Here is a 13,611-nt window from a genome sequence, read left to right on the forward strand (position 1 = left end):
ATCAATCAATGAGTGGTCTTTTGACAACTTCAAAGGATCATCCCATTGATCATGGGTGAATCAAATAGTTGCACTACTATATACACCCTTACACATGTTTCAATGAGTCAAAGGTTCAGAATAAGTGGTTAAAAAACAAACAAAAAACAACAAAAAAAACCCTTGAAAACAAAAAACAAACAACCCCCCCCCCCCCCTAAAAAAAAAAAGAAAAAGACAAACCCAATTAATGCTTTCAGTATTTCCACGAGACACAAAAAACCTCAGACTGTTTGTCTTTTATGGTATTTGAAAGTGAAACTCAGCTAATATGTAATTTATTTGAAAAATACAGTACGGTGGTAATCGCATAAATGGCTGTTGGTTGGAAAGCAGAATAAAACAGGCATTTAGGCAGAAAGGCATTTAGATGAAGTTGATCAAGAGCATGATCATTACATATATGAACATTTACATCAAGCATTTCAAATGACCATGTTTAACCAAAATTCCATTTCAAATAGTACAGGTTGTCTGTTAGGCATCCATTTTTGTTGTTGCAGCATTAAAAAATATCTGTCACTGTCAAAAGCTTGAAACCTGCTCATTCACATCTCCTGTGATTGGGATTAATGTATTTTACGTCTTACCTAAGGTAATAACGCCCAGTCAGTCATTGACTACACTAATATCGCTAATATGATGTAAACTAAGTAAAAATAAGTCGGAACATTATTTCATATGTCTAAGATATTTATTGGAGGTCTCAGGGTTAAAAAATGCAGTCACATTTCCAATTAAATAACTAAATGTGTGTTCAATAAAAGGTCACTCATTCTCTGTACCATAGTGCTATGTAATGTTGAATATTGTGAAAAAGAGAGAATTTGAAAGGGAGCTATGCAATACTTTTGTAATATTTACCACACTCTGCTCCAGTTACTACATGTGTGCAGTTTTCATAGGTTGTTCCAATTATGAAAAATATCAATGAAATCATCATTGGTTAATTGGAAAGCTGCTTAATTGGAACTATTTCTGCATAACAGCAGCATTCCTATTAAGCAACTTCGTCTGTATTAAGTTATAGGTAAATCATGTGGGTATAGAAGTATCAAAAGCATACCATTGGCTGTGTAAAAACATAAATATGCACAGATAATGCTATAAATATCATATGAGGCAGTTTCATCCAATGTGGCATTCTCGTCAAAAACAATTGTTTACATAAATACCACTAATCTTAGAAAATGTTTGATGCTCGTCAAGACAATCAATTAATCTATTGGATAAGATATAGCTGAATTGTTTGCAAGTGACTAAATGGCATTGTTGATTTGAACCTACTATAGACATCAAATTATTACTCTTATTGTAACAATTAAGAACTTTGTGATATACAATATGAAATAAAGATAAAGCATTGTTTTATACTTAAAATTGATATGACCACAAACCATGGTGAATTAAGGACTTTATGTGTTTCTCTGTCTTTATCATTATTAACAGAAGATGATTACTCCTCTTTAAAAAAAATAATATGCCTACGAAAGGGGTGACTTTCATTCTTCAAGACTTTGTTTAATCTAAAAAAAAACAAACAGAAACTGTCATCTATCTCACAATTCTACCAATCCTTTCCACATCACACTTCTTAGCATTTCCAAAAATCATAAAAGAATTATATTATATAAATGAATATCAACAAAAATGTAAAAAAAAAAAGAAAAAAAAAAAGAAAAGAGGAAAGTGAATAGAAACCAATATACCTGACAAGTGTTAAAAATTCTGCTAGTCTGTCCATTTCCTTCATCAAATTTAATCTCTCTTTGTCTGATTCAGCAAAATAATCAAAGCCCTGGGGAAAAAATATTCATAAAATAAAACTTTCAATTTCATACCAAAAAAAAAAACCACTATAAAGTAAAAAAAAGAAAAAAGAAAAAGAAACACATAAAAGCTAGCAATGCTCTTCATTGATAATGCTAACGAATCTAGTTTATAAATCTTTTCATATGTTCGTAGGTGCCAGATGCAGATTTTGAAAAAAGTAGAACTTTTGAGAGATGATTTAGCAACAGCAATTTTATCTAATACGCCATACAATAGTTATCATGAAGAAATAGAAAACAAACATACAACCCCCCCCCCCCCCCCCGAAAAAAAAAGGGTACAGAAGAAAACACAATAGAATCAACTATATTTTCCATACCTCCCTTTTTAATAAAATCTGATGCTGGGAAAAAAAAACAAAAAACAACCAATCAAAACAAACAAAAAAGTAACAAATCAGGACCAAGAATTCTTTTGAGTACCACAAAAGATCTAACTAAAAACATTTCTATTATTTTCCTACTTTTACCTACCTTAAGGATTAATATCAAATGGTGTAAAATTAAACATTAAACCAAATTTGAGTTTATTTGCATAAGACATAACAGCAACTTTTGTAACAATAAACATGATTTCATTCATAAAATTCATTCTCGTTTTTGTACACCTGAATTGATCCGAAAAAGAAGAAGACAGAGGAAAGTGTGGCAGGATAACATTAAAGATTGGACAGGATTGACGTGGAACAATCTAATGAAGAAGGCCCAAGACCGTGATGAGTGACGTCGAATCGTGAAGTCTGCATCCTGAGAGTCTCCCCGACGACCAACCGGTCATGGGATAAAGTGAGTGAGTGAGTGTATCCAAAAAATAAGACAAGTTTTGCTTTGGTAATCTAAAACTATCATTTGTTTTGAATTTTCTGATCCTGAAATGTGTCAAATTTTATGGGGGGTTTTTTCCACCTTCTTAATCATGAATAAAATATAAACAAATTCCTGTATCTAAAAAAATTTGAAAATTTATTTTGAAAATAGATTAATCTATCAATTATAAGTAAATTATACATAATTTTATAGATTTTGAACCTTTGTCTTTAAAAAAAAAAAAAAAATCCAAGATGGCCATCAAACAATTTCAATTTCCAGGGATCAGCTGAATATTATTTTTTTTCATGTCCTGTACATTTTTAAATTCCTTGCATCACTAGCTATTAAAATAATTGGGTTCTATCATCATTCATATAAAAGTAAAAATTCTTATTTTTGCTACTGCATGTCCCCTTAAACAATTCTGGTCTAATAATGCTGCATTGAAAACTACAAAGACAGAATAATACGACACAAGATACAATGACGATATCCTACCTTGACCAAACTCTTCATTGTATCTCGTTCCCTTTTCATTTGTTTCTTAAAAGCTTCACGTTCCTTCTTTGCAATTGCAGCCTATTTCAATAGGACACAAATAAAAAAAAGGTTTTGAAACAATTCATGGAAGAGTAAAATTCAAGAAACTAATTCTTTTTAAAAATCTGTACAATCTTACTCAGAAAAAATATATATATATAAAAATGCAGATTTAATGTTGAAGTGGACTTTTTGCAGTATATTATCAGTGTAACGGTAACCAGGAAAATATCCAGATAGACTTTACTTTCAATCTTCAGTGTGCAAACATGTTTCCTGATCAACCATGTCCAGTCTTATGTCTATAAATTAGGACTCAAATCTTGTATGTCTTGTTAATGTATGTTGTCTGATTTGCTTTGTACAGTTTGCATGATTTTCTTTGTAGAGAATGGCAGATAAAAATTTTCGCCTTCCGACTGATTATGTCATGCACTGACAGACATGTGATTTATTTATTCATTTTCTTGGTGACAAACAGTTTTCAGAAATTGTAGTTATCTTACATTTTCTTTGGTGCTAAATTGCTACCTAATATCATTTCTTGAAATATTGCAGCAATCCCATTGTGTAAATCTTTGTTTAACTGCATTTTCCTTATATCTGTTAAAACTATTTGAGATTTGAGCCTCCTCTGTAACAAATTTGGCATCTATGATAAATATGTCTTTGGGTGGTATTCTATTCCTTATCATTTAAGTCTTCCCTAGCATTACAAATGTAGAAGTAAGAACTAACATAAAACATTTCTAATGTCTGATTACCTTGGCCTTGGCTTCCTCCTCTTCTTTTGTCTTTTTTAACCTTTCTTGTTCCAAAACCTCCTGTCTTTTCTGAAAATAACATTTAAAGAAGACTGTAAGCATTTTCAGTACATTTATTTTATTTAACATCTGAATTATTGTGAAACTATTAGGTCATTTCCGCATGAGAAAAAGAGAGATGAAAGAGGGAAATCTGAAGCTCTGAAGTTAAAAGCAACAAAGAAAACGCTACGATATGAAGTGAATAGAAAAGTGCCAGAAGACAATAGAGAATAAAAAATTTTTTCGCGGCGGTGGTGGGGTTTGAACCTGCGACCTTATTGGTACGACAACTCCGCCTGGCAGGTGAGAGCGTGGCTCTACCGTGTGAGCTATCCACGAACACAAAATATTCGTTTCAAACTCAAAGTCATTACTAGATCCCTCTCTCACCTACTTCTTGAGACCGCCGATTCGTTCGTACACCACCATCGCGAATAATTTTGACCAGCAGTTAAGCTTAATAGCCAATATTCTCATCACAAACATATAACATAGAAACGATTGAAACATTGAGTATGCTCCGGTGTATGGGGTGAATTTTAATTCAGAAAAGTGAGTGGAGCAGGCACTTATGTTGGTAACAACAAGATATGAAGTGAATAGAAAAGTGCCAGAAGACAATAGAGAATAAAAAATTTTTTATTCTCTATTGTCTTCTGGCACTTTTCTATTCACTTCATATCTTGTTGTTACCAACATAAGTGCCTGCTCCACTCACTTTTCTGAATTAAAATTCACCCCATACACCGGAGCATACTCAATGTTTCAATCGTTTCTATGTTATATGTTTGTGATGAGAATATTGGCTATTAAGCTTAACTGCTGGTCAAAATTATTCGCGATGGTGGTGTACGAACGAATCGGCGGTCTCAAGAAGTAGGTGAGAGAGGGATCTAGTAATGACTTTGAGTTTGAAACGAATATTTTGTGTTCGTGGATAGCTCACACGGTAGAGCCACGCTCTCACCTGCCAGGCGGAGTTGTCGTACCAATAAGGTCGCAGGTTCAAACCCCACCACCGCCGCGAAAATTTTTTATTCTCTATTGTCTTCTGGCACTTTTCTATTCACTTCATATCTTGTTGTTACCAACATAAGTGCCTGCTCCACTCACTTTTCTGAATTAAAATTCACCCCATACACCGGAGCATACTCAATGTTTCAATCGTTTCTATGTTATATGTTTGTGATGAGAATATTGGCTATTAAGCTTAACTGCTGGTCAAAATTATTCGCGATGGTGGTGTACGAACGAATCGGCGGTCTCAAGAAGTAGGTGAGAGAGGGATCTAGTAATGACTTTGAGTTTGAAACGAATATTTTGTGTTCGTGGATAGCTCACACGGTAGAGCCACGCTCTCACCTGCCAGGCGGAGTTGTCGTACCAATAAGGTCGCAGGTTCAAACCCCACCATCGCCGCGAAAAAAAATTTTTTATTCTCTATTGTCTTCTGGCACTTTTCTATTCACTTCATATCTTGTTGTTACCAACATAAGTGCCTGCTCCACTCACTTTTCTGAATTAAAATTCACCCCATACACCGGAGCATACTCAATGTTTCAATCGTTTCTATGTTATATGTTTGTGATGAGAATATTGGCTATTAAGCTTAACTGCTGGTCAAAATTATTCGCGATGGTGGTGTACGAACGAATCGGCGGTCTCAAGAAGTAGGTGAGAGAGGGATCTAGTAATGACTTTGAGTTTGAAACGAATATTTTGTGTTCGTGGATAGCTCACACGGTAGAGCCACGCTCTCACCTGCCAGGCGGAGTTGTCGTACCAATAAGGTCGCAGGTTCAAACCCCACCACCGCCGCGAAAATTTTTTATTCTCTATTGTCTTCTGGCACTTTTCTATTCACTTCATATCTTGTTGTTACCAACATAAGTGCCTGCTCCACTCACTTTTCTAAAGAAAACGCTACTACAATTCAATTTCATTTATAATCAAAAACCAGTTAATTGACACCCTTTTAATGAGCAGCCTTCAGAAGATATTTTACTATCAACCATGGCATATGATTAAAGAAACCCTTGATTTGTTTGTGGTGTGATAACAATTTTCATACTCATGTTAGCAATTGAGCAGCCAAAAATATTGCAGCAATTAATTACCAAAAACAGCATCACAAATTGTCCTGATCATTACCTGTTCCTCCCATCGACTGACCTCACTAATGGGTTTGAGTTGACCTGGCTCTGAAATAGTGCTCAGTGGGGAAAATGCTACAATGTGTCTGAATAATCTTGTTTCTCGCAATGTCTCTAGCAAAGAAAAACTACGACAAAAGGAACTTCTTCAAAGAAAGAATAGAACTAGCTAAAATGAGACTCCCAAAAGACTTTCACAGACCTCAGCATGGGATTACAAGTAAAACTGTAAAAAACTCGGATGATTTCAAACAATTACTATGACAGCACTGACAGATGATTGACACTAATATCAGAAAAATACTAAGACTGCCTTCTTTCCAGTAAAGAATCCTCACCAGGGTCTGGCCAAAATGAAATAGTATCATTCAAGGACAAGGCCGGAGAGAAAATATAGTAATAATAAATCTACCTGTTCTCACGCCAACCGAAGTAATCTATCACAAACAACCAATGAGACCAACCCACCCTTTCTTCTTCCTCTGCTTTTTTGCGTGCAGCTTCCTGCTTAGCTTTTTTAGCAGCATTTCTCCTTTCTTTTTCTTCTTCATTATGTTTTTGAATCCTTGGATCACAGGCATAAGCATTATCTGAAGAAGATACAAAAAAGAATGTTGTGTCAGAATAAAAAAAAAGACAGAAAGAAATTTTTCAAGAAGAGGAACAAAAAGAAAATTTAGGAATCATATTTGTCTCATGATCTTTTCTGAAGTTCCAATCAAACATCATTTGATTTTCATATCTCAAAAAGGAAAAGGACTGAAGTTCAACCTCTGACGATATTTCTAATAATCTGCATTATCTGTATTATGTCAACCTTCATTGTGAAGATTTTAAATGTTACAATCATAGTAAAACTCTGTTTTTGGATACCTAAAGACAAAAATAAATTATTATATAAATTTATGTTTGAAAAAGGAGATGGAAAGGTGGCTTTGCTGAATGATGTCCTCTGGCTGGAAAACATGCTCACCATGTTGATGGTGTGAATTGCGATAGGAGGTGTGTGAAGGTTGCTAAGTTTGGAGCTGATGTGATGTCTCCAGGAAGTTTGTTCCAGCAGGTATTCATTCTAAGATAGAATGAGAATTTCCGGTAGTTTACAGGCTAGAGAGAGTGTGATGATAATATGTTCGTGACTTGGTCCAGAGAAACATGTTGGTGGCTTGGAGATTGCTACTAAAGAATGTTTTATCTTGTACATTATTGTGAGATTCAAATTACTTTCTATTGAAAAGCACATAAAACACAAGTAAGCTTGCTCACTTCACTAGATAGGCATGTTTACATACTAGACATGAGAGTCTAGATCCTATTGTTCAAGCTTATGTTGAACATTCATGGTGAAGGACAATCGTCAGTCCAACAGTATATCATTTTTAATCTTTATCTAGTAAGTACAACACAAATAATTGGTAACACAGACAAGTGACCTCATTATCATGAGGTAACTTATTATCAGTCCTTGCTGCTTACCGAATTAACTTTCTTCAACTGTTGCTCACTCCATCTAAACCTTAAATTCATGGATGGAATAGCAATAAATATATAAAAAAACACACCTTAATTATGAATGCTTTTCAGGTCATTCATTTTATATTGTGGAAAATGAATATATAGAATAAACAATTTTTCTACAAGATAAATATGAAAAATAAAAGGCACAAACAAAAAATATTCAAAGAAGACATTTTAAAAATAAGTAAATCAAAGAAGAAAAAAAAGACTTTTAGTTCTGGAAATGTAACGGACCAATGTCAGTCCAAAGTCTGCAACCAATTCTGAAAATAATGGGATTCTTTTTATCTTTTTCAATGACCAAATAAACTTCATGATCATCAAGTCATCTCTGTAAAGAAGAAACCTGGATGAGGATGACACCTTAGGAACAGAGGGTGTCCATCGAACACATATTTGACTTAGACTGTTATCTTTAACTCACCAACCAACTGTCGTATCCTAGACATTTCTTCCTTCTTACGCTTCTGGCGGGCAGCCTTATTCTGTTTTTCAATCCATCTTCTCTCATCCCGACTGTAACAGAACAAAAACACAGATTTGACCATTTCTAAAATAAATAAAATCAAGCAATGAAAAAGAAATGCTTAAATATAAGACAGAAGAAACAACACACAATTATGTCATACTACTGTATCTTTAAAATAGCAGTACATTCAATATATAAGTATATAAGATGAAGAGCCTAGTGCTAAAAGTACTTAAGTCACAGGAAGTTAGCTTTGAAAAAATGGGGGTTAAAATTTGGATTAGGCTATTTAGAGTATATAAAAAAAATAAAATTGTAGTTTTGATATAAGGGACTTAGATTGTTTTTATCATGAACGAAATTGCTTTAAGTTTATCATTGATTCGGTAAAAATCATGAAAATGTGACTTGAGAGTACTTTTAGTACTGGGGTCTTCAGAAGCTGAAACTATAATTTTAAAAAAGTCATAAATTTGTTTTATTTGCTGCAGTCCTTCATCTGCCATGGAATCCTTAACATATGGGGCACAGTTGACTTCTAACAAATAAAAATATTATTCATACACAGAGAGAGAAAAATTAATCTCTCAGCAAAACTTACTTATAAACCTGGGTCTCTGATGGTAAGGGGCCTAGCTGAGGCTTTGTCAAAATAAAATAGTTCTATTCCATGACAAGCACAAATAGTTAAATGAAAGGAAAAAATATAAAAAGGGATCGAAAAGACAAGACTTAACTCTCCTACAATTGGTGTCCACCACTGTTAACATACCAAAGTCTACTGTAGTGATTATTTAATCAAGCTTCCACTGAAATTTATGAATTTTATCTTTCATACCTTTCACCTTTTTCTTTTTCTTCTTCATCAAGGTACGAGAATTCTCTCCATGAATCAAAGTCATACCTGAAGGAAATTATAGAAATTATACATAAATGACATATATGGCTCAGTATATTGAAGCAGTATTATGTCAAGATCTGGATAATAATAATGATGATGATGTAGTGGTGGTGTCGATGATGATATTGTGGTTGTGGTAACAATAACGTTGGTGGTTGCAGTAGTAATGATGATGATGTGGTGGTGGTGGAAGTTGTGGTAGTAGTGTTGATGGCGATGATGATGATGATGTATCGGTGGTATCCATGACGTTGTGGTTATGATAGTAATATGATAATGGGAATGTGGTGGTTGCAGTAGTAGTAGTGATGATGGTGATGTAGTGGTGATTATTACATTATCAGGTATCTTTATTTTTTTTTAAAAGAAAGAGAGAGAGAGAGGGGGGGGGAGAGAGAGAGAGAGAGAGAGAGAGAGAGAGAGAGAGAGAGAGAGAGAGAGAGAGAGAGAGAGAGAGAGAGAGAGAGAGAGAGAGAGAGAGAGAGAGAGAGAGAGAGAGAGAGAGTTAATCTTACAGGAAAAACAAATTTTAAAGTCCTACCAAAAAGAATAAAAATGATTGACGTCATCAAAAGGTGTGTCATTGTCACCGAGTTTGGGCACACGTTTCTTCATTGACCACCTGAAACAAAGGAATTCATATAAAGGCCTTGCAACAAATGATATCAGAAGAAAAAAATTATCTCAAAATAATAAACAATAAACTGTATGTTGGAAACTCAGGTGAGATACCCTTGTACCAAATTTGAAAAAAAATTTGACTATAAAGATCCTTGGCAACTTCCCACTAGTTGAAGAATAATATACAAATTTAAGAATACTTATATTGATATGATATGATATGATATAAGTCCAGATTTATGTAGGCTTTTACAGCCTTTTATCTGCTCTTGTGCATTCGTGAACGTATATAATTCAAGTCTCTCAAAACTGGGCATACCACATAGTGGAAGGAAGTGTCTGAATTTAACTTTACAAACAGTATTTTTCTGTTTCACAATGAGCATCAAGACGGCACTTGAATGCCTGCAATGAAGGGGCGTCGACAACTGTTGCAGGCAGGCGGTTCCATTTGTCGACTAACCTAACTGAGAAAAAGTTCTGCCTAAGGTTTAGAGAACACCTTTCTTTGGAGAGTTTGAATCTGTGTCCTCTGGTGGTGCTGGTGGAATCAAGATTTAGAGGGCTCGTGCTAACATAGTATAAATTATGTGTGTATTTGTACGTTTCAATTAGGTCTCCTCTGTCTCTTCTATACTGCATGCTAGGTATTCTTATCTTTTTCAGTCTTTCTGTGTATTCTAGATCTTTGAATCCCGGAATGACCCGAGTTGCGCGTCTTAGAACACTTTCTATGAGGTCTTTGTTTTTCTGTAGTCGTGGTGCCCATGCTACATTTCCAAATTCCAAGTGGGGACGTACAAGTGCAGTGAACAATTGTCTCATGTTATCTCTAACAAGATGAGTGAACGACCTCCTAATGAGACCAACGATTCTGTTTGCTTTATTTACTTGGGTTTCTATGTGCTTAGAGAACTTCAGTTCCTGATCTACTAACACACCTAAATCTTTTTCCTCTTCAGTAGGCTGAAGTATGACAGTCTCGCTAGAGTCATGATTTCTCATTGTGTACTGATGGTGCGGGTTTCTATATCCCAAGTGCAAGACATGGCACTTGTCTGCATTAAACCTAAGCTGCCATTTATCAGCCCACTGTACCAAGCTGTCAAGATCACTTTGGAGCTGAGTTATGAACTCTTCCTTGTCTACTCTAGAGAACACCTTAGTGTCATCTGCATACATTTGGCACAGAGAGTCCACAACGTCTGGAAGATCGTTAATAAATATTACAAACAAAACTGGACCAAGGCAGCTTCCCTGCGGAACACCACTCGATACTGGTGCCCAGTCCGAAAAAACTGCCGTTCACCCTAACGCGCTGTCTTCTCCCAATCAGGAAATCTGAGATCCAAGCTAGCAAACATGAACTGATGCCATATGATCCAAGTTTCTTAATAAGGCGTTGATGTGGAACACTGTCAAATGCTTTGGCGAAATCAAGGTACACTGCATCAACAGGTATGCCACTGTCCAAATACCTAGTCCAAGAGTCGAGAGCAGCTAACAAATTAGTGGTACATGAGTGTTTTGATATAAAACCGTGTTGATACTCAGACAGCAACTTTTGTTCCATTAAGTATTTGACTACTTTGTCCCTAATCACGGATTCCATTATTTTGCAAATCACACACGTTAATGATACTGGACGATAGTTACTTGCTTTGCTCTTCTCACCCTTTTTAAAAAGTGGAGTTACATTTGCATCTTTCCAGATGCTGGGCAGCTTCCCTTCCCTAAGTGACTTGTTGAACAACTCTGCAAACGGTTCTGCTAGCTGTTCTGCCAGTTCTTTTAGTACACATGGGTGTATCCCATCAGGGCCAGAGGATTTCGAGGAGCCTAAATTTTTAAGCTTATTCCACACATCTTTACAAGTGAATATAATGTCACTAAGAGAAGAGTCAACTTCAGATTTTTCACTATCAGGAATATCCCCCACTCTCTCGTTTGTGAATACACTACAGAAAAATGTATTGAGGAGGTTTGCCTTATCTTTGTCAGCTGGCACAAGTTTACCATCACTGTCCTTGAGGTCGGCTAGGCCTTCTTGCACTTGCATCTTACTCTTAGCATAGGAGAAGAATGCCTTTGGATTATTTTTCGCATCTTGCGCTATAGACTTTTCATAGTCTAGAACTGCTTTCCGGCACGCCGCTTTTGCTTGGTTCCTGGCTCTTGTGTAGGCTAGCCAGTCTTTCTGGTCTAGTGTTCCCAAGTATTTCTTGTATGTCTGTTTCTTATTACGTAACTTAGACATAGCCATCTCACTCCACCAGACAGGTGTCTTGCGTTTGCCTGCAGGCCCTGATCCACTTTTAGGAATACATTCCTCAGTTGCAGTTTCTACAGTCTTTTTGATGCAGTTCCATGTATCATTTGCATCCTTATCCTGAACTTTGGCAAGTAAATTGCTGTCATTCACACACTTTCTCAGTTTATCAAAGTCAGCTTTTTTGTAGTTATACCGTCTTTCTTTCTTTACTTCAATTGTTGTGCTACACACAAAGTTAAAAGCTAAAACATGATGATGACTTTTGCCAAGGGGAGCGTTATGAGTCAAATTTTTCACCATGCTCTCTTCAGATGATAAAACTAGGTCTATAAGTGTTGGTTTCTGATCCCCTCGAAAATGCGTTGGCGACTTAACATGCTGATAGAGGAAAGAGTCTCTATAGAACTCTAAGAATAGGATTCAATAGTCGTAACGTCACTTCCTTCCTAATGACGCATGGTAACTTAGTAACACTGGCTCTAAACTATCGGAACAATGGCGCACGCCCGTATGAAATATTTCTCCGGCTAGCATAAAAACGCTTCCAGAGGAAAAAAAAACACATAAATATGATCATGTTTTGACTTTTACACATTCTGATCAAAGGCATATGAAAAGGGAATGAAAAGTTCTAGCCAGCATGAAGAACAAAAAGTAATGATTTTCTTTGTTTAGAACCAAGATGGCCGCCGTTGCCTGGCTGCGTGACATCAGACTACTGAATCCAATTCTAATGCTTTGTTGCCTGAGGCTGTCTCATTTACCCAATCAACATCTGGTTGATTGAAGTCACCGGTGATTAATACATATGCCCTATCCTTAGTAAGGTCCAGCATAGTCTGATACAACTTATTGGTGTTCTCTGGGGAACTAGTTGGAGACCTATACGCACATCCAGCTAGTAATTTTTCACCATCCCTCACTTTCACTTCGATCCAAACACTCTCATTAGCTAACTTTTGGTCAGGTGCCAGGGTGATTTCTTGTGCACCTATCTCCTCTTTCACATAAATGATGATACCCCTGTGGCCGTTAATTTGGTTGTCAAAACAATTAGAAAATGAACAATAACCATCCATGTCAACTTCAGCTTTCTGTACAGCCCACTTAAAATGTTTTGGTAAAACTTCTGATACAAAGAAAATATCTGGTTGCTCATGTAAAAGAAAATGAGACAACTCTAAACGCTTGTTTAACAAAGTATCTACATTTGTACACATGCATTTTAGCATTGATTTTGGACGTCCTATTCCATCCTGTCCTTGCCCGGGTTGAGGATAACCGCTGTTGGTGTATCCCTGTAGGCGTTTACTATTCTCATATGTCTTATGACCCATCTGGCCTTCTCCCCGTTTCTGTCTGATTCGGCTTGCTTCTGTTGTTTTAGCTTGACAAGAGCTTGCGATTCTTCTCTTTCTAAAGGGGTACGATCACGTCCAATACTAATTTGTTTAAACTCAGGCTTTGATCCAAGGTTCTTCGCTGCTTTTAGGATTTGTGATACTTGATCACTGTTAATTAATATGATCTTCATAGGTCTATTATCGTCATTCTTTTTCCCTAATCTGACAATCTTCCTGTACTCAACTCCTGTCTCAATCTCTAGACCCTGTCTACAAAGCTTCTGAAAATATTTGGCATCCGCCTCCT

General features: G+C 35.9%; 1 protein-coding gene across 1 annotated transcript in view; it reads right to left on the reverse strand.

Moving 5' to 3' along the window:
- The window catches only part of LOC144974986 (dnaJ homolog subfamily C member 2-like), a 62,816-nt gene that overhangs the window by 25,622 nt on the left and 23,583 nt on the right, over positions 1 to 13,611 (reverse strand). Inside the window, exons 6-12 of the mRNA XM_078918596.1 lie at positions 9,610 to 9,690; positions 9,006 to 9,071; positions 8,123 to 8,214; positions 6,649 to 6,770; positions 3,986 to 4,054; positions 3,180 to 3,260; positions 1,749 to 1,837 (exon numbers count right to left, since the gene is read on the reverse strand). Of these exons, the coding sequence (XP_078774722.1) occupies positions 1,749 to 1,837; positions 3,180 to 3,260; positions 3,986 to 4,054; positions 6,649 to 6,770; positions 8,123 to 8,214; positions 9,006 to 9,071; positions 9,610 to 9,690 (600 nt within the window). The remainder of the gene's footprint in view (positions 1 to 1,748; positions 1,838 to 3,179; positions 3,261 to 3,985; positions 4,055 to 6,648; positions 6,771 to 8,122; positions 8,215 to 9,005; positions 9,072 to 9,609; positions 9,691 to 13,611) is intronic.

Source organism: Berghia stephanieae, chromosome 6 (assembly GCF_034508935.2).
Source record: "Berghia stephanieae isolate SIO BIC M18660-M18661 chromosome 6, UCSD_Bste_1.3, whole genome shotgun sequence".
NCBI lineage: Eukaryota > Metazoa > Mollusca > Gastropoda > Nudibranchia > Aeolidiidae > Berghia > Berghia stephanieae.